This window comes from Dipodomys merriami, unplaced genomic scaffold, assembly GCF_024711535.1.
Source record: "Dipodomys merriami isolate MVZ:Mamm:240054 unplaced genomic scaffold, mDipMer1.0.p SCAF_11, whole genome shotgun sequence".
NCBI classification, from domain to species: Eukaryota; Metazoa; Chordata; class Mammalia; order Rodentia; family Heteromyidae; genus Dipodomys; species Dipodomys merriami.
In genome coordinates this window covers 47230747-47251860 of record NW_027202382.1, presented here as the reverse complement: position 1 = coordinate 47251860, position 21114 = coordinate 47230747, and the positions used below count along the sequence as shown (strand labels likewise).

General features: G+C 54.1%; 1 protein-coding gene across 1 annotated transcript; it reads right to left on the bottom strand.

Annotated features, from left to right (window-relative positions):
* Positions 1-11576: 11576 nt before the first annotated feature.
* Positions 11577-19672, bottom strand: LOC138816707 (ficolin-2-like). Its single transcript, XM_070006728.1, has 9 exons — positions 19554-19672; positions 17969-18082; positions 15929-16018; positions 15667-15702; positions 14842-14874; positions 14570-14697; positions 14070-14199; positions 13005-13139; positions 11577-12163 (listed from the first exon to the last, which is right to left on the bottom strand). Exons 1-9 carry the CDS (start codon positions 19633-19635, stop codon positions 11916-11918), a joined length of 996 nt encoding a protein of 331 aa, XP_069862829.1. The 5' UTR covers positions 19636-19672; the 3' UTR covers positions 11577-11915.
* Positions 19673-21114: the final 1442 nt, after the last annotated feature.

Genomic DNA, 21114 nt, shown 5'->3' with positions numbered 1-21114 from the left:
ACTGGGACCCCTCCGTCACGTGCCACTGTCCCCATTTCTATGGCATGGCTGACATCCGGGTCCTAGGGTCTCTCTCAGCCACTCTGGGCTGCTCTGGGTTGGTTCTGAGAGCCCCTGCACTCCAGCCCAGGGAAACCCTGCACAGAGCCGGCTTTCTGCTACATCTTCCGAAAACATCCTAGACAGCATTCTGGTGGATACTTCTAGCCTCTGTAGACCTGAAGCACCTCAGGGTCCCTGCCTGGGCTGCAGCTAGCCCCTCCTCCGAGACCACGTGCTGACAAGGAGGGCTTGGGTAGGGAAGGGACAGCTGTGACAGGGCCGAGGGGTGACCGCCCTGTGTGGTCAGGGAACCCGCCCAGATGCTTCCTCTTTGTCTTAGCAAAGCCCTCAGCGGAGGAGCTGGTGGTGGGTTCGGTGGAGTGGAGGAGGCGCTTGCTCCCTGGTGAGATCTGCATTCACTGGACGATTATTCATTCTCTGTGGTGGTGCAGGGAGGTCTTCTGAACCTACATAACCGAAAATGTGACCTTTTCTCACTCTCGATTAATTCGTTAATCAATTAATTTTGGTTCCAGTCTTGAACCCTGAGACTGGGCATTTGTCCCTGGGCTTTTTTTTTTCACTCGAGGCTGGCACTCTACCACTTGAACCACAACTCCACTCTGGTTTACTGAGTGGTTTATTGGAGATAAGAGTCTCACAGCCTTTCCTGCCCAGGCTGGCTTTGAACCACAATCCTCAGATCTCAGCTTCCTGAGTAGCTAGGATGACAGTCGTGAGCCACCGGCACCTGCCTAGTTTTTACAACAAAGTTTTTTTTTTTTTTTTTTTTGTCCGGTCCTGGGGCCTGAACTCTGGGCCTGGGCACTGTCCCTCAGCTCTTTAGCTCAAGGCTAGCACTCTACCACTTGAGCCACAGAGCCACTTCCGGCTTTTTTATTTTTGCTTATGTGGGGCTGAGGAATTGAACCCAGGGCCTCGAGCATGCAAGGCAAGTGCTCTACCACTGAGCCACCTTCCCAGCCCCTACAACAAAGTTTTTAATTAACTTTCTTTGTTTTAAACATCTGACTGTTGGGCTGGCAGAAGCAACAGCCAGCTACTAGCTGCTTGACTGGGAGCTCTGGGGTCCCTCCTCTGTGCCCGCTGCTGGCCGCTCTGTCTGTGATCCTCAGGGGCGCAGACGGCTGACTGTGGCAGAGTAGAGAAAGGCCCAGGCAGGGGCCTCTGGGGTCCCGGCAGCCCAAGCCCAGCCAGACCGTGACAGCCTCTGCCTCTGTCTCTGGAGGGCCGTGAGACCCGTGGCGGCCTCCTGACAGGCCAGGGAGCTGTCAATCAAGTGGCTGCGTCTGCAGCGCTCCCTCCCAGCCCAGCTGTCACCTGACAGCTGGTGTCCTGTGGGCCACTCTGGAAGACTTGGCTCCCTCTCAGGCCACTCCTGCAGCTGCCTTGGAAATGGCACGAGTGCTCTTGAGCTCGCTCCTTACACAATGGCTGCTCTGGAAGGGAGGGGCACTTCCGCCACAGTTTCAGACAACCTGGGCGCTCAGGTGCCTCTCTACACGTTCTGCCCAGTCCACAGGGAAACCGCCAAGCAGTAGGCTGCAAGTGTGGCCTGGCTTTTTGTCACTGTCATTGTGTCCATCCAGCAGGCCCGGGCCCCTGCGTGCCCAGGCTGCAGCAGAAGTTCTAAGACCACCTCTCCCCATGGTGTTAACCTCTGATGGAGCAGCCCGTGCTGATGGCACTAGGGCGTGTGGGCCGGGGTGCTGCCAGCAGCCAGAGGGGGAGCGTCGAGGGGGGCTCGGGAGCTGCTTCTCTGGCGGCTGGGGAGAGCGGCCAGGGAGATGCTGAGCTCTGAGTACTCGGAGCTGAGAGCTGCAACCTGGAGGAGCCTCCCTTACCCGCCCTCAGGTTCTACCCGAACTGAGCTCAGGAGCTCACCGGTGGGTGACTGAGTTTGGTGGACAGCCTTGGCTTTCTACAGAGATCGATCGATGTATCTCAACTAATCTATTTATCTGCTTTTACATGTACAGTTGAGGCTTAAGGCCCCATTGAGAGATACAAAGCCTAGGTAAATTACACCTTGTGTGTGTGTGTGTGTGTGTGTGTGTGTGTGTGTGTGTGTGTGTGTGTGTGTGTGTGTGTGTGTGTGTGTGTGTGTGTATCTATAGATATAGGAAACAATCACCCTGGTCTAGATAATAAACGTTCCTGTCTGTCACCTCCCAACTCTCCCGCTTGCCTCCCTGACAAACAGCTTCTGGTGCTCTCTCTTCCTTAGCTTGCGTTCTCTAAGGCTTTCTGCAGATGCACTCGTGCGCTGTCTGCTCCCTGTGTGTTCTAGATCCAGAATTCACTTGCCAACTTTGCTTGGTGATACTGTTGAGGGAGGGATTACACATCTGTGGATTCAGCCAAGTACAGGTTAAACAACAGCAACAAAAAATGAAACTTGAAGAGAACAGTAGCCAACATGTGTAGGCATTATTTAATTTCCTGTGGCATAGGAGCTCCTACACAGTATGTGGCTTTTGTGAGGACTTTGAGTCGTCTTTTGGTGGTTTAAGAGCACAGGAGAGGGCAGTGTAGGTTGTATTCCACCTGGGGACTGAGCATTCAGAGACCCTGCCAGCTGCGAGCTGGTGGGAACCGCAGGGACTGCATTCTGTCGCGGGCCTGGAATGCTGTTTTTATCCACTCAGCCGTTGTTGACAGGGAGGTTGTTTCCAGCACAGGGCCATTACGGGCCGTGCTGCTTTGCAATTTGTGCAGAGCTGTGTGTTTGTTTCTGTCTAGCGGGGAAATGGCCAGCTGAGGCAGGAGATCTGTGCTGCTGGACTTTTTTATGGAATCCCCAAACAGCTGGGGTCCCTCCCCCTTCTCTCACATTGGGTACTTTCCCCCGCTGTGGCAGCATCTCCCTGTGCCATCATCCGTGCTTTCCATGAGATGGTTGATGCCAGCATCCTGTCCCGTGCAATCTGTGCATCTTATCTGGTGGTGCATCTCTTTAGATTGTGTGACAGTCTCTCCCATTGCACAGCCTGTTTTCTTTGTACTAAGGCTCGAGGCTTCCTTGACATGTCAAATGCCAGACTTTAATCAAACACATGTGACGCATGGGTTTGCTACTACTGCTGCAATGACAAGTTTCTGCAAATGGGGTGGCTGCATACAATATAAATCAAATACTTTGTAGCTCTGGAAGCTGGAAGTCCAAAATCAAGATGCTGGTGGATCAGTGCTCCTTTCAGAGGCCAGGGGAGAGTTCTTTTTCTTGCTTTTCCAGAGACACTTGCCCTTCCCTTCACCTTCAGAGAGCTCCACTCAGCCTCGGGTCTGCCTGAGCATATCTTCTTCGTCCCTCCCCTCCCCTCCTTTTACAAGGGGCCTGGGTCATAAAGCCCTAGGTAAACCAGGACTGTCTCTCCACCTTGAGATTCTTAATGCATTGGAATTTGGCCATATATGGTTCCCAGGTTCTGGAGCCATTATTTAGCTACCACATATGATCTCCACCTGTTTTTCTCTCTTTGGTTTTCTTCCTATTCCCTTTAGAGAGCCCTTTAAAGAGCAGAAGGTTCTGGTTGTGATGTAATCTACTTATCAATATATTGCTTCTGGAAATTGGAAATCTTTGCTCACCTCATGTTGCCCTCTAGAATTGTCTTCTACTGATCACATTTAGCTCCATGACCCATTTCAAGGTAACTTCTATACTTGATGTGAGGTAGGAACAAACTTTTTTACTCCACATCCAACTGTTTCCAACGCCACTTGTTGGAAAACTTATTCTTCTCTAAATTTCCTTTGAGCCTTTGTCAAATAGCAATCTATTTGCCTGGGTCTCCTTTTGAATCTATTGAGATGGACTGATTTATCTCAACTGATCTATTTGTCTGCTTTCAGAAGATCAGTGTCATGTTATTGCATTAATGTTGCATGTTAATCTCCTAACTTTATTCTTTGGTGGGTTTGGTTTTGGCTATTCTAATTCTGGCTATTCTACTCTGTGTTTTTAGATATGCATTTCCCATGATCAACTACAATTTCTTTAAAAAAAAAAACCACAACCTGCTGTGATTTTGATTTGGACTGTGCTATATCTGTCTATCTATTTATTTGAGAGAGAGTTGGCATTCTGATACTATTGAATCTTCTGAGCCATAAACTAGGTATGTCTCATTATTTAGTCACATCTTTAATTTTACCCTCAAAAATATTTTGTCACTTGCTGTACATATGTGTTGTACATTATTAGGTAGATTTATTCACAGAAAATTTTGTATTTTAATGCTCTTATAAGTGGTAGCTTATGTTCATTTAAGGTGTTCATTGCCTGCATTTGGAAAAACAATTAAATTTTCTGTGTTGAGCTTGTATCTTGCCATCTAGCTAAATTTACTTTTTATTAATTAATTTACTGTTTGTTTATGTGGTACCAAGGAATCGAACCCAGGGCCTCGTGCATGCTAGGCAATCATTTGCCCACAGAGCCACATTCCTAGCCCTAAATTCACTTTTTAGTTCTAGTCACTGGCACAGATTCAGTCAGGTTTTCTGTCATCATGACACGTATTTCTTTTTGAACTCAGTTTGCTGTTCCCTTCCCTGTGTGACTGACTTTTCCCGGCATTTATGCTGGAGGAATGGCAGCACACCTCTGCCCTGGATGGGTCTTACTGCTGTTGGTCTCGATGGCACCAAAGGGGATGTGGGCTAGGGACTTGCTTGTTGAACACGTCCCCTTCTGTGGCGACAGAGCCTGGGTGTCCCCAGCATCCTGCAGCCTTGCTGTTTGCAATCTTGTCAGACTCCTGTGCTCGGGTGTGAACAGGACTCAGAATTTGATTCTACTCAGTAGATGACAGATGATGCCAGGTGTGTAAATGTGTGTGTGTGTCCATGCGCATGTGACCACATCACATAAGCAGGTAGCTCCTGCCTTGCGGGTTTTGCTGATGTCCTTCACCTTCCTCTTGGATTTGAGGCAGGGCTCAGCCTTGTGAGGGGAGCCATGGAGCAGGCCCTACCAGAGGCCGCCAGGACCCACAGGTATCTTCCAGCCAGCATCCAGCAAGACCCAGGGTCCCTCACCCCCCCACCACAGGGACTGGGCTATGGGAGAGGTGGAGCAAACTTCAATCCTGACCATTTTGCAGCTGAGCTCAGAGAGGACAGTGGCCCTGGCTGCTGTCTGGATGGCTGCAGTTGTTGGCCCTCAGCCGAGGATGCAGCACAACTCTGCATGGCTTTTGACCACACAAGCCATGAGGCAGTGACAGTGAGGTCTTTTTCTTTTTTGTCAGTTGTGCGGCTTGAACTCAGGGCCTGGGCACTGTCCCTGACATCTTGTGCTCAAGGCTAGCGCTCTATCACTTTGAGCCACAACTCCACTTCTGCTTTTTGAGTGGTTAATTGGAGATAAGAGTCTCACAGGGACTTTTCTGCCTGGGCTGGCTTCGAACTGTAGTCCTTGGATCTCAGCCTTAGATTCCAGGCATGAGCTACCAACGCCCAGCTTGCAAGGGAGTTCTTTTAAGCTGCCAAAATGTGCTGATGTGTTATGTGGCAATAGAAAACTAATGCTGTTCTCATTGCTTTTGTGAACCTGGAATGGATGATAATTGCAAATACTTGCCTGTTTCTTTAGAGACAATTCCATGGTTTCTCTTTTTTAGTGCTGTAAGATGAAGAATTGCATTGGTTTTTTTTTTTCAAATGCTAAACAAGCCTTTCAGGTCTAGGCTAAGTGTCACTTTCTCAAGATCTGTTCTTTTTACATAGTGTGTTTGGTTTGCTAAAATTTTGCTTAGAATTGTATCTGTGTTCATGAGGGGGTATTGGTATATAGTTAGAGTTTTTCCTTGCACAGATTTTTGTCTCCTTTTGCTATCAGGGGAATGGCCTTAGGGAATGAGCTGAGAAGTAGCTGTGACTTTTCTGATTTTCAGAGAGTGTGGGAAGAAATTGCTATGCTTTCTTCCTTAAATGTCTCATAGAGTTCCACCTGAGACCACCTGGGCCAGAGGTTTCCTTTGGTGGACTCCATTCTGTTCATCCACATATCTACCTTTACAATAGTGCCACATGCTCTTAATAAAGCATCTTGATAATAAAGTCTTAGCCATTATTCCCTTTAAATAGACAGGATTGTTCAAGCCATGGTTTGCTTGAGTGATTTGGGGAGTTCAGGAAAATTGTTGTTGAGTTTACTGGCACAAAAATGCTCACAACATCCTTGAATATCTCTTGTAGAGCTATCTGTAGAGTAAGTAGAAATATCATCTATCTATTCCTAGGAGTACTATTTTGTGTTCTCTGTCTCTCTCTACCTCTCTCTGTGTCTGTCTCTCTGTCTGCAGTCTGTCTGTCTCTTTCTTCTCATTCTTGTCAGTTTTGCTAGAAGTTTGTGCATTTTATGGACCATCTCCAAGAATCAGCTCTAGTTACATTGATTTTTCTCCACTTCTTTCTATTTTCATTCTTCTCCTTTTCTCTTCACTTTGGATTGAATTTGCTCTCATTTTCTAGCTGTTTAAGGTGGAAGCTAGAGGGGAGGGAAAGGGAAGCCTGCCTGCCTCACTCACCGGTGCTTAATGCTAAAATTAATGTGCCTCCCCCTCGGTTACTGCTTCAAAAATCACCTACAAATCCTGGTAAGTGTTTCTTTTTCCTTGATTTAAAATCTGTTCTTGTTTTCCTCGTGCTTTCTTCTGTGCCCTGTGCATTATTACTTAGAAGGACGTTATTTAGAACTCAGACTCTAGAGATCTCTTCTGATTTGATTTCTGATTAGCCGCACTGTGGTTGGAGAGCCTTCACCGTGCCACGTGAATCTGCCGAAAGCTGTTGTTTTCGTGGCTGGTGAAGGACTTGTAGCAGACAGCTTTTGGAGCCACAGTTTCCTCCTGCGGTGGGCAGCACGCACAGGCGTGGCACCCTGCAGCTTCCCAGGGCCTTGCTGCAGACCTTGGGCTTGGCTTCCATCTCTTCACTCCTGGCCTCTGACCACTCGCCACGTGGTATAAGCACATCAGAAACACCTTGGCCACCCACGTGAAGGGACATGTCACTCTATTGCTTTGGTTTTGTGGTGTTTTATTAAAGGTGGTGCACGTGTGTGTGTGTGTGTGTGTGTGTGTGTATGTGTGTGTGTGTGTGTGTGTGTGTGTGTGTGTGTGTGTGTGTGTGTGTGTGTTGTGTTGATCCTGGGGCTCGAATTAAGGGCCTCATGCTTGGGCTCTGCTCTTGTCTGGTTCTCTACCACCTGACCTCCTCCCCGAGGCCTTTGTGGATTGGTTATTTGGAGTAGTGGATCTTGCTCTGGGCCCGGGCCTGCGCTGCAGGCTTCTTCCTCATGCCTCTCCACATCGCTGGGATGAAAGGCATGCTCCACTGTACCCAGCAGTCCGTGGGTTGAGATGCAATCTTGTGAACTTTGCTTCTGGGCTGGCTTCATCCCTTATCTCCCACCTCTGCTTCCCAGGCAGCTAGGATTAGAGGCCTGAGCCACGGGGCCTGGATAATTCCATTTCTCTCTCCACTCTGCGAGGGGGGTAGAAAGCACCCCGGGCATCTCACCCCATGGCGTCCACTCTGCGTCCACCACCCTCTCCACAAAGTTAGAATTCTGAAGTTACAATTCATGTTGTGCAGAGAAATCGTGTAAACACCTCTTAAGAAAACCGCTAACTCCTCAAGTGCGGAGTTGTGAGCAAGCGTGGAAGGCAAAAATAAGCAGTTAAATACAGAAACGTTTTCAGTCTGTCAAGCTAGAATTTTTTTTGAAGTGTTGTTTTTGAAATTTGCTTAACTGCAAGGGCAATGAAAATAATCTTTATAAACATACAACGTAAGCGGTGCTGTAATTCGTGTATAAATGCTGTGTGTGTGGGGGGGTGTTGATAAGTGTTGCTGAGTGTATTTGTCTTAAGCAAGTACATTTGCGCCGTGTGACATGTTCTTGCGTGAAGGTGGCACCTGGTATTGTGGGAAGGTCTCTCGGGTGCCAGGGGTCGGGCCGCTGCCGGACTGCCCTGTGCCACGCTGGTAGGCAGCTAGGGCCCCGCAAGGGAGCTCCCCCTGGCTCCTCCAGGCCACTGTAGTCCCCATGAGCGGGGAGCTGCATCTGCCCGGAAGCCCACTGCTGGGGCGTTCCCTCCTTCCTGCTCTCCTGAGCGTCCATGCTCTGCCCCCAGATCCTACTGCCTATGTCTCCTCATCGACTGGCTTATTGACGTGAGGTCTGGCTCATTTTTTTTTGCCCAGACTGGCATTGAACTGTGATCCTCTTGATTTCACAGGTAACTAGAATTCCAGGCTGACAATGGCGGTGCCGGGGGGTGTGGGGGGGAATTTCTTCCTGACACTGCTGCCACTGAGTGACTGAGTGAAAGACGTTCGTTAGGACAGGGCCACAGAGATGAGGCTGAGTGCTCACTCTGAGCTCCGCTCTCCTCCCAAGGACACGAGAAGGTCACATTTCTAACTCTGGGAGGTGGTACCTGCGATGGAGATTTGGCCAGCGGAATGCTCACGGAGGTCGTAGAACACCTTCTAGGGCGGATCTCCTACATCTCCAGTGCCACATCCCCACGGAGACCCCTAAGGCCTCTGCCAAGCTGCACCCCGAGCAGGGGCGGCCACACTGGGGCCCCGGTCTGCTCGCTACGGCCGCCATCAGCTCTCACACCGGCTTGCAGAACTGGGTGCTGGGGGTGCAGTGGACTCGCGAGCCGATGGAGGCGCCACGGGAGGGTGAAGGCTGTGCGGCCACCACCAGCTCCCCACGGAGCTCCGCTGCAGGCCCAGGAAAGAGCTTGGAACATGGCATCTTAATAGTGCCTGTTTAGTTTTCTTGGCTCGTGGCTAGGTGTTTCGAGAAAAAGAGGAGCTTAGCAGTTTGCAAGCAGGGATGAAACGAGTGGAAGACTCCAGGAATTTGAGATCTTGCAGAGATGGAAAATGTCAGAACATTTTCAGATTCCCAAACAGTAAGAGATAGGGATTTGTAAAAGTCTGTGAACAACAAAGACCAGCGTGACCAGAGTGACTCAGCCTGCTAGTAAAGGTGCTTCCTGCCTGAGCCCAGACACTTTGAGAAAGATGTGTGAGTTCACAGACACAGGGGCACGGGTTAGTGAAGGACGATGTCTCAGGCAATGTCTCAGGAAGAGCCGGAGGGCCTGAGAGGAATCCCATTCCCCGGAGCCCAGAGCCTGGGTTCTGTCCACCATCCTCACCCTGAACTAGACACGAGCAGGTTTGAGTTGTATCTGGCCTTTGTTATAAAATGGCCAAGTGAGTTGAGACACCAGGCCTGGCATGGTCCACAGGGCAGGGAAGAGAGGCCAGATCGAGCGCCCTCCTTTTTCCCTTCCTCCCTTTCTCCCTCTGGGGCCTAAAACTCTGCAGGCTTTGTGCCAATCTACCGCCTACCATGTTCTTTAGCAACACGAAGATACTCGTGTTGTCTTTGTCACCGTGACTAGTCAGCCTGAGGCATATGGGTGGGGGTGGCCATCTGAGCAGCTCGCTGGAGGCTGGTGGGCGGCTGGACACCCACTGCCTACCACACCATGTGCTGCCGTCCCAGCGAGAAACCCACCAGAGCCAGGGACGGCCTGAAATACCCATCTGCCCAAGGTGGCAAGCAGGGCGCGGATCCCCACAGTCCCCAGCAGGAGAGGGGTAAAGGGTCTCAGAGCCAATCTTCTGAAGCATTAAGGATGACCAGGACTGCGAAGACTGGCCAGAGTGACCCCCACGCCGAGAGCGAGCAGGGGCTGGGAGGCTGAGGAGGTTGACCGCCAAATTTTGGGCCAAAGCCGTGGACTCTGGTGTGCAGAGGCTGTGGACGCGGTGTCCAGAGATGGCAGACGACCCGCCGGTGTGTAGGAGCAGGTGTGTAGGAGAGGTGAGCCAGCATTTGGGGACATGACCCACACTGAGAAAGCAGAAATGGGGTCTGACCACTGCTGGGCAGGTTCCCTGTTAAAGAGACAATCAAGTCTCCATTTTCCTCGAAGAGGCTAGAAGGACCTGGCCTTGCAGTGAATCACCTTCAGATCCTCTGCACACGATCCCAGAGCATACAAAAGATGGAATCAAAACACACACAACCCTGAAGGGAAAGAGAATCAGTACCCCCGGCACCAGCACCACCCAGGGCGAGGAGCAGCCGTGACGGCCGGCTGGCATGGTAGATCTTACAGCCGTCCTTCCAGCCGTAAGGGCAAATGCTCAGCAGATAGGACATTCTTGTGAAAGATCTCTGAAGTGGAAACCAGAAACAAAGATAAGCTGCAGGATGGAGCATTTCCATAGGAATAAAAACTTCCTCACAGCAGAAAATAAGAAGCTACGCATCCTTCAGCAGGGCAGCAGCACACGGGAGCCAGTGTGAATCTGTAAACACCAGGATTGGCACTAGGGCTCCAGGCACAGTTTGGTAGTAGAATGTTTGCCTCGTGTGGCCAATACTGGACACTGAGAACATAAGAAAATAAATGAAGAGCAATGTGCTAAAAGGAAAATATGCAGAATTCTATAACATATTAAAAACTAGGCAAGATAGACATTTTCAGATAATAAAAAGCAGGCAAAATTTACCATCCAAAGGCCAACATGTATGACAGAGAGGTTTGGCAGACAGCCAAATGCAGGAAGAGAAAATGCAGGAAGGAACAATGAGCCATATAAAGGTTAAAAACAGGGATGAAGGTGAATAGGGACCACACGGAGCAGTCTCATAGGGGTTAAAGGAAACATGTCGTCAGCCTCCGTGACAGCCAGAATGGAGAGATTGTCTCCATGTCCCTTGATCTGTTCTCTCTCCTGGCTGCAGTTCTAGGGCAGTGTTTGGCTAAGGTCAGGGCTGGACACGCAGCAGCCCTTTCCTGCCACGGAGGGCAATGGCTGGGTAGGAGATCGGCTTGATCTGTGTACGTCCAACTGTGGACTGATTGGTTGTGGCCATTCATGTGGCTTCCAACAGTGGCTGACCCCTTACTCTGATACCAGCTGCTTCTTCTCGGGGCTCTGGGGAGCACGCAGCAGCACCTCATTTGAGTTGTAATTTGCATTTGTCTGAGAGGTAAGCAGGTAGAGAAAATTTTCATAGATATACTCGCCCTATTAAAAGATAGGTGTATTGGAATACATTGTATGTATAAACACATTGGAGCTTTAACTAAGTATATTGTAGGTATCTGTTCAAATCACACAGTGGAATACTATTCAGCTGTAAAGGGGAATGAAGTCAGTCATTTGCAGGGAACTACATGGGCCTAGAAACCACCACCACAGTAGGTGAAGTGAGCCGGGCTTGGGAGGACAGAGGGCCCATTTTCTCCCATGTGTGTATGTATGTGTATATGAATCCTATGTGTGATCAATCTACTGAAACATGGTGTATGCATGTATGAGTTGCCATGAAACTCCTTCGAGCAATTAACGTGAACTTTTCACAGAACTGGATAGTAGGTCGTTGTAACATTTCTTGTGTGGGTTGTAGACGTCAACGGGAGGAGGCGGGCAAAGGGGCAGCATAGAGAAGGCGAATGTCCACCAAAAGCTTTTATTCATGTGTGAAATAGAACTAGGTGAAAGGATGGGATCTCCAGGCAGTGCAGGCGTGGCGGAGCCCGGGGAAGCTGGGTGAGGAGGGGGGCCCCAGGCAGGGGGGTGGAGGGGGAAGCCGGGTGAGGAGGGGGGCCCCAGGCAGGGGGGTGGAGGGGGAAGCCGGGTGAGGAGGGGGGCCCCAGGCAGGGGGGTGGAGGGGGTGGGGGGGCGAAGGGCAGTAGCAGCAGGCAGCCAGGTCCCTTTCTTAGCCAGAGACACAGACCAAGGGCTTGGGATGCAGAAGGGGAGTCCTGGTGGATGTCCCCGTTGGGGGCGGAGAGCTAAGTGAGCCGCACCTTCATCTCTGACACCTTGTAGCTGTAATAGTATCCTTTCCCTGATTTCCAGTTGATGCCGTTTGCAAAGCTGGAGTGGGAACCCTGGAGGTACAGGCCGTTCAGGTTTGACACGTGGCACTTAGCGTACCACCAGGCCCCTTGGTACACCACCGCACAGTTAGAAGTGCTCATGTCGTTGTCCTGGTCTTTGGTGGTGAAGGGCTGGTTGTTGTGAGATGTCAAGGAATCACCTGTGAGGAGAAAAAGTGGGTGTGGTCCATGCCAGAGGCGGCCTGCCATCCCAGGCCCCACCTGGCCCTGCCTTCCCTCCAACCCAGCCTCGCTCTGAGGAGCGGATGAACCAGCCGCCCAAGCCTCGCAGCAGGTGGGCCTCCAGGTCCTGGTCCAGGAATCCTGCAGCCATTGCCTCCTGCCCCAGGCAAAGAGCTCCTAGCACCTTCGGGACCTGCCATCTCCTTCCTACTGTGGTACCTCCCTGGTCTTTTGTATGCCAGGGATGGATTTCCTGCACACAAGCAGCACGCCCTGCCTGCAGATTGGGGGTGCACACTTTGCCCTGAAGTCCCCAACGGGGACACAAGCTCCAGGACAGACACCCTGAAGAAGCAGGTTTGGGTTCAGTGTGGATAACTAGGCTCAGGCCCTGCTGTTGTCCGAGGCGTTGGTGAGCAGGTGTGGCTGGGAGCCCCTCCAGCAGGGCCCCTCCCAGACCACATGGCCAGAGTCCTTCTGGGAAAGAGAGCCTCTGTGATTGGCTATAAGGTGTCCGGGGCTGAAGGCAGAGCCCCACAGTGCTCAGAGGTGGGGAGGTGACAGTGTCACCTCATGGGGCATCATTCACGTGTGGCTTCACAAGGCACATCAGCTACTGGGAGGGGGCGGGACTGCGGGGGGCGGGGCCTGGCTGGAGGGAGCCTGCTTCCCTCTGCTTCCTGTCCGCGGGAGGTGAGCAGCTTAGATGTGCCTCAAGCACCCCATCCCTCCCTCCCGCACAGCAGGGACCCCCCAACCCGAAGCCCCCGCCCCCAGCGCCTCAGAAGCCCCGCCCCTGCCGGGTCCTCGCACACTCACCGGCACTGCCCCCCTTGAAGTCCCCCAGGACCAGCTTGTACTTGTCCGCCTCCCCGAGCATCTGGAAGGAGCTGTAGGTGGCATAGACTCTCTTGCCCTCAAAGTCCACAAGGTCCACGCGGAGCTCGCTGGTTCCTGCAGGGACGTTTTAAGGCTCAACCTCTGAGGCTTGAGAAGTGGGGTTGGGGGCGCTGTGGGTGCGGATGTCACCTGGGCATGCTTGGAAATCCCTGTGGGGTTTTCTGGCCTGCCCTGCTTTGCTACAGGCTGGGCCCGACCCAGCCTGGCAGACCCTCGGAAATGTGGGTTCTGCCGAGGGCTGCGTGGCGCCACAGCAGTGGAGTGAGAAGTGTGTGTGTATGTGAGTGTGCTTGAGCCTGTGTATGCAAGTGTGCATGTATGTGCACATGTGCCTGTATGTGTATGCGTGCCTGTGTGTGCTCGTGCCTGTGTATGTGTGTGTATATGTGTGTGTGCATGTGCGCAATACATGCCTGTATGTGTTGCCTGCCTCTGTATGTGTATGCGTGCCTGTGTGTGCTTGTGCCTATGTGTGAGTGTGCTTGTGTGTACATGCATGTGCTGTGCTCATGCCTGTGTATAGCGTGGATGTGGATGTGTTCATGTGCATGCAGACATGCCTGTATGTGTGTGTTCTGTGTCTGTGTGTACATATGTATGTGTGTATGCTTGTGCCTGTGTATGTGTATGCATGTACGTGCTTGTATCTGTATGTGTATAAGCAAGCACGTGTGTGTATGTGTACATGTGTATGTGTATATGTGCATGTGCAAGTGGCATCTGAAGGACCAAGGGCATCCCAGCAACCACTGCTCAAGACGTGAGGCATGTCCCTGAGCCCTGCTGGACTCTCCCTCTTATTGTGGGTTCTGAGATGCCAGTGGCCTGAGACTGGCCAGACCCCTCCCCGCCACCCGTGTCCTCAGATCCTGACGTCCTGGAGTGATTGTGCTCAGTGATACTCAGACTCTAACCACCCAGGACTCCTTTGCCGAACAGCCCTAGTGCAAAGGGGTCATGGCCAGGGCCCTGGGCACGGCTCACCCTGGGACGTCAGAGCCTGGATGTTGTCATTTCCCAGCCAGAACTCCCCCAGCTGACTGCCGAAACCCTGCTTGTACGCAGCCCAGTCTCGATAGAAGTCCACAGAGCCATCCACCCTGCGCTGGAAGACCTGGAGGGGCAGGGTGGGAGGAAAGGGGGAGGACTCAGGCTGAGCCCACAGCACTGCACCCAGCTCCATACAGGAGCAGAAATGGCTAGCACAGGAGCTCCAGGACTGGGTGCTGTAGGCTCAGAGAAGGTCGGCAACAAAGCTAAAGCCACTGAGGAGGCCTGGGAGATCGGGATTTCCTCCAGGCCTCCCTACGGCCTGGATGCTCATCCACCTCTAACTCTTCAGTCCTCAGAAAAGGAAGGTCTGGGAGAGGCACTGGGGGATGGTGGAGGGAGGGGGCTGCAGGAAGTCTCCCAGGCCATTCTAGAACCCAGCCCCTGGAGTCCCGGGAGCCTGCCTCTGCCCAGGCCCCCCGCCCGACACTCACAGTCCAGCCTCCACCATCTGTGTCCATGTCACAGAGCACAGACAACGGCCGGCAGTCGGGTAGGTAGATGGTGTGCCAGCCCGTCAGGAGGTCATTATGTGTGAGCAGTTCCTTGCAGTTCCGAGGTCCTGCAGATGGAGCAGGGCGTGAGGGGGGATGGGGCGTTTGGGGAGTATCTGGGAAAGGAGGCAGGACCAGGCCATCTGCATGCGTAGAGGAAGGCTCCTGAGATGGACAGGGTGTGGGTGGGGGAGGGGAGGGGCTGTGCTCACCTGTGGCACATGTCTCAGATGATGCGGGGTCACCTGTGTGGGGGACAGAGAGGACATGGGCCATCACTTTGAGGTAGGTCATTGCCCTGGTCTGCTTCAGCCCCAAGTGCCTCTTCTTACAGAAGAGAAAATGCGGCAACCACTTGGAGATTCCAGGGCCAGCTCACCGGTCACTAGACTGTCCTTTCCTGGGAGCCTGGGGCCCGGCCGCCTGGCTCTCTCCTGTGGTGGTGGTGAGCACTGTCACCCCATGGCCAACTGCTTAGGCCACTGTGTGCCAGGCAAAGCCAAGACTGTGCCCTCAAACCCAGCATAGTCCATCGAGGCTCTTCCTAGGTAGTGTTCTCAAGGATACTCTGTGTGTGTGTGTGTGTGTGTGTGTGTGTGTGTGTGTGTGTGTGTGTGTGTGTGTGTGTGTGTGTGTGTGTGTGTATCTCTGTCTGTTTATCTGTCTGTGTGGCCTGGTGACTCTGTGCCCTGATCCTGCAGTTTTTATCTGAAGACAGGGCAATGGACTCTACCTTAGTTTTGTAACTTTTGCTTTGGCTAATTTTGCAATTAAAAAAAAAACACCAAACCAACAAATGAGCTTCATTTAGACAAGATTTCAAATAACCAAGTGTCCAGCTTGACACGGTACTGTCATCCTGGCTGTCGTCGGAGTGGACAGTGGGCAGGTGCTGGGGTTCATCTCAGGCACTGGGGTGTCTAGGTCTGTCTGCTAAACAACAGGAATTATGCCTGGGGCCCCGGGGGAGGGTGCTGGGTGGCCCAGACCCCCGAGCTCTCCCTGGATGCTGCTGCAGGTGGGCCCGGGAGGCTCACCTTTCTCTCCACGAGGGCCCTTCTCTCCTCGGTCTCCTGGAAAGAACAGAGAACAAGATGCTGATTCCCAGAGCCTCTGGTGGGCCCAGAGATCCACGCTCCCCTGGGCACAGCTCTCAAGAGCCTGCATTGCCTCGGCTCTCCCACCCCCTGAGGTCCAGGGTAAGACCAGGCCCCCTCCATCTCTCCCCACCCCCTTGTCTTTATAGGCAGCTCAGGATGTCTGCTTGGAGCCTCTTCCCACCATCACACCCTTCCTTACCTTTAGGCCCTGGTGGTCCTTCCTTCCCAGGTGGTCCTTCCTTCCCAGGTGGTCCTTCCTTCCCAGGTGGTCCTGGGAGACCTTGTTCTCCTGTGAATTTCAAACATATCTCACAGGGCTCAACACCCGGTGCAGACTCCTGCCCTCCCATTCCAGCTCTAGAGAGCCCCAGGATTGTGGGCTGTGCTCAGGGGGATCGTGGATGGCAGTGACAGAGCCAGCACAGCGTCACGGTCACTGGCCAGGAGCCTGGGGCAGAGGCAGGGCGTCTGCCTGGCTCCCGTTTGCTCTTGGGTACAGCTTAGATTCCAGTCTCCATGAACACAAGCATGGGGCTACACTGGTCTCCCTAGGGCTGGACTGTCCAGTTAGAGCGGGTCCTGTCCTGAGAGAATCTCATCTCACGGCAGGGTCCCTGTGCCGGGAGGAAGCGACGTGTGCCACGCCCAAGGCCCTGGACCCAGAAGGAAACAGGAAGGGGGCCACATAGCCCTTTGTGTGGAAGGCCATGCCAGAAGCTGGGAGACTCTCAGCCCAGTGTCTACCAGGGACCCCAGCACGAATGCAGGGACCCCCACACCATCCAGCTCCAGGATCCCTCCCAAAATGGGCCTTTTGTCTTCCCCTGAAGATAGAGTTGAGTTAGGGGAGGCAGCCACCACCTCCGGGAAGCTAGCAGGGACCCTTGCTGCCTCCCGACCCTCCCCACGCAGCATGGGGAACACGGGTTCCTGCTCCAAGGCTGCTCGGCCTCGTGGAACCCTGGCTCGGGGTGAGTGAGAACTGTAGGAAGATGGGAACACCCGAGGTCCAGCACCACATCCCAGGGGACAGAACCTGACCCCTCCCCACAGGGTCTGTCCTGATGAGGAGGTGCCACAGACCTCTGACACCACTTGGGCCTCTAGGCTGCATGCCTCCTAGAACCTGTGAGTCACGGGGATCCCAGCTTTGTTCTGTCCCTACCCGGTGGACTAGGTCACCTCCAAGTGTGTGGGGCTCACTGGGCAGCTTCGCTGCGGAAGCGCAGGCACATCTGCCCACCCAGGCTCGGGGGACCCAGACCACCGCCACCCATGCCTGCCAGGACCGCCATCACTGCCATCTTGGAGTGAAGGGTGAGGCAGGCGGGAGCAGCACGAGGCCACTCGAGGGCTCGGTCCTTGGTGGCTGTGCCCTGAGTCCAACAGCTGCGAGGCCATTGTGCTGTGGCTGGGGGGAGGGCTGGATGGGGGGAGGGCTGGCTGGGGGCAGGGCTGGCTGGGGGCAGGGCTGGCTGGGGGGAGGGCTGGCTGGGGGGAGGGCTGCTGGGGGGAGGGCTGCTGGGGGAGGGCTGGCTGGGGAGGGCTGGCTGGGGGCAGGGCTGGATGGGGGGAGGGCTGCTGGGGGGAGGGCTGCTGGAGGAGGGCTGGCTGGGGGAGGGCTGGCTGGGGGGAGGGCTGCTGGGGGAGGGCTGGCTGGGGGCAGGGCTGGCTGGGGGAGGGCTGGCTGGGGAGGGCTGGCTGGGGAGGGCTGGCTGGGGGGAAGGTTGGCTGGGGGGAGGGCTGCTGGGGGGAGAGCTGGCTGGGGGAGGGCTGGCTGGGGGAGGGCTGGCTGGGGGGAGGGCTGCTGGGGGAGGGCTGGCTGGGGGAGGGCTGGCTGGGGGGAGGGCTGGCTGGGGTGTGAGCTCACTGTGGTGCTGGCTCCTGTGAGCCTCTGTTTTGTCCCCTGAGATAGGAGAAGAAGTAAGACACCATGACTTTCTGGTGAGAATAAGGAGAGACACAGAACTCAGAAGCCAGGCAAGGCTGGTGTGGTCTCGGGGCCAGGTGGCACATCTACGAAGCGGTCCAGAGAGCTGCCCCTCCCGTCCTTCTTTCAGAACGGCACTGAGTCTCCAGGGTCAGCTTCCCTCGCTGCCCCTAGCAGGGGCCAGACCAGGGCCACCATCCTAAGACGCAAGGTGGAGGCATTGCCTAGCCAGCCCCCCTCCCCCGCCCCGAGGACCAGAGCAGCGTCCCCATCCTCCTTGCTTACCCCCCCACCCTGCCCCGCACGCACCTCTCTCTCCCCTGGCACCCGCCTCTCCTTTGGGTCCCAGGGGCCCTGGCAGCCCAGGACAGCCTCTCAGAATGGTGAGCTGGTTGGAGCTCTCCAAACCCACCACCTTCGTCTCTGCAAGGAAGCACAAGTGTCCAGTGCATGAGTGCTGCCCTCCTTGGACAGCATTGAAGGCCCGGAAGAGCCAGGCAGGCTGCCGGTACCAAGAGCAACTGCCACCTCCATGCCATCAGACTCGGCACACGGTGGTCACCAGGGGTAGTAGCTCCTGCTGGGGAGTTGGCCCAGATGCAGGGGACTGTCCTTCCTTGCCCCTGGGCAGTTGGTCAGGAAGGTGATGATACAGGGCAGAGCCTTTGCCTTCAAGGTTAACCTTGCTCAGTAGAGAACCACAGCCCTGGGTGAGGTGTGTCCCCAGGTAGATGGCCTGAGCCCTCTGATTCTGTCTCCCCCTTTGCCAATGGGGACAAAGCAAGGACTTAGAAAATGCAAGTTATAGACATTGCTCTACAATTCTTAGCACTTTGAAAGAGCTTTGTAAACAGAGGGCAGTTTCAATAAATAACATCCAGACCCCAGTAGCTCATGTCTGTCATCCCAGCTACTCAGATGGCTGAGATCTAAGGATCACAGTTCAAAGTCGGCCCGACAGGAAAGTCTGTGGAACTCTTTTATTCAATTAACCAGCAAAAAAAGCAGAAGTGGAGCTGGGGCTCAAGTGGTAGATTGCCAGCCTTGAGCAAAAAAATCTCAGGGAAGTGTCCAGGCCTTGAGTTCAAGCCCTAGGACTGACACCAAAAAGGTAGTAATAACAGTCAATATTGCTTTAAAAAATAGTGAGGGAATGGGATCGATGGAGCGTTTTCCCCCACAAACCTTGGGGAGTGACTGTGGGAAGTATGAGCCGAGACACAGGGCAAGCCACTGCCTGCACGGGGCCATATGGAGCTGGTTGTTTCTTTTAAAAGTACCATTATTTTTGGTGATTAGGAAAAACATATCCCCTTCTGGGCAGACACTCGGAAGGCACGGCGCTGGACCCTGTGCTCCGGAGACGGGCACAGCCTGGACAGTGCGCTGGCTTCTTGTCCCTCCAGCTCCTGCCCTGGAGCAGGCCATGGCCGAGGGCTGCGTCCTCCCCGCTGACACGCTGCCCTTGGCGCGTCTGCTTGGTCCTTAGGGCAGGTCTCGGTGTGGGCAGAGCCCCAGGCGCAAGGCCAGGTGAGGAAGACTCCACCGCGTCCACAGAACTATACGCTTGCCAGAGTCCCAGCAGAGTGGCTACAGCCCCTGAGATCCCTAGAGCCTTTCCCCCACAAGAAGACAGACAGAAATCCACAGTGCTTTCTTCCTTCTCAGCGGCATAGAGGGGACCCGCTTGTGAGATTCCATGACAAAGGCAGCCCCGCCAGTCCCCGCTTGCTTCCCCTGACTGTAGGCAGGCCGCTGGGCCTCCCGCACCTCCATCTCATCTGAGGCTGGAGCCCAGCTCCAGGGTGCATTAGAAGCCGCGTTAGCCGGGCGCTCACCCGTCACTCAGCGGGTGGTTACCCCTCTGGGGGGAGGGGAGGAGACTCTGTCTTACCTGGGCAGGTGTCATTAGCCTGGACAGTCAGATCTTTGATGGACAAGGCCCAAAAGAGCAGGATAAGCAGTGTCGGAGCCATGGCGATTCTGCTCAGCTCTGCCTCTTGTCCGGCTTGGTAGAGCTTAGCTCTTATAGGTCAAGGGCAGCCGGCCCGGGCCTGACCTGCAGTTTCTCAATCCCAAGGGATCTCCCACTTCCTACTTTCTGGTTACATAACAGTGTAACCAGAGCCATTGCAGGGGACATCCCTCCGTCCCCCAGAGAGGCCTTCTTCCTGCAGGAGCTCCTTGGGCGCAGCCCAAATGGCTCCCCAAACTCCTCTGCTGCTACCCTCCCTCCCCCACGCCCCCACTCCCCTCACCACAGCCTTGACTGGGGTGAGGACAACTTTGTCTCATCCCCAGACCAGTCTGGGTAAAGCAATCGGCGTTTGTAGTACAAGGAGAGGATAGGTATTGAGGACCTACTTGGTCCAGAGTGCCACTTAGTGCTATAACCCTCCATGGCCCAGTAGGAGGAGAAACGTATCTGGAATTTACAGGTGGAGAATCAAAGTCCCTCATCCAGCCGAACCCGGAGTGTGTACGCAGTCAGTCTGGAGTCCTGTGGGATGGGGGAATTCTACATCTTGAGCTGTGTGTCCCTCGGTGCCTGAGCAGGCTCGGGGTTCTTGGGATTTGTAGACACAGCTCCTGGGAGTCCTGGCATGGCAGGAGAGGTGGCGAGGGAGCAGCTGGGCTCTGCTTGGCTGATCCTCTAAGCCAGTGTGTGCAGAGCGGCCCCAGGAGGAGAGGAGCAGGATGGCCAGGTGAAAGGCTCCGTGTAGATACAGGAGGCGGCGGGGAGTGCAGGACTGAGTCCCAACAGTGTGGTGGCTCAGGGCCTCACACAGGTCAGGGTGCCTGGCTTCCGGCTCGGGGGAGAGAGCACCGACAGATGGCAGATGGCGGTGCCTCCAGTCCCTTCCCGCGCTGCTGAGCCGCGTGAGACCCCTCAGCCATGTGACCACCGCGTTGGCTATGGCTGGCTCAGGAACGATGTCCACTGGGGCTTAGTCTGGGCAGGTAGAGGCAGCTGAGCTCTGTCCCTCAACCCCACATTCCACGAAGACTCCCCGGGGCAATGTGTGACCTGGTCTGCAAGTTGTCACCAAGATCACTTGAGTCAGTTCATGAGAAAGGGCAGCGGTACAGCCAGACAGAGCCTATAGAAGGATGGGTGTGCAGCAGGTCGGCCAACGCTGGGAGGGTTGAAGCTATGGCCTGACTGAGGGTGAAATCCAGAAAGCAGCCTCTGAGGCTGAGAATCAACCCGGAGGCTTGTAACTCCCACCCTGATAACTCATGTGCCCAGTGGGGTGGGGGGAGGGGGTGGAATCACAACAGGAATGTGGGAGATTGGAAAGGCAGAGACATAGTTATCATTATTTTCAGGAGATATTATTAAATATGTCAAAAATTCAAGTAATTCTAAAGATAGAGTGGAGATGAGCAAGTTCAGCAAAAAACAAGTGTGTTTCAAAAAAATTCACCACGATGCACATGTCCTCTCACATGTG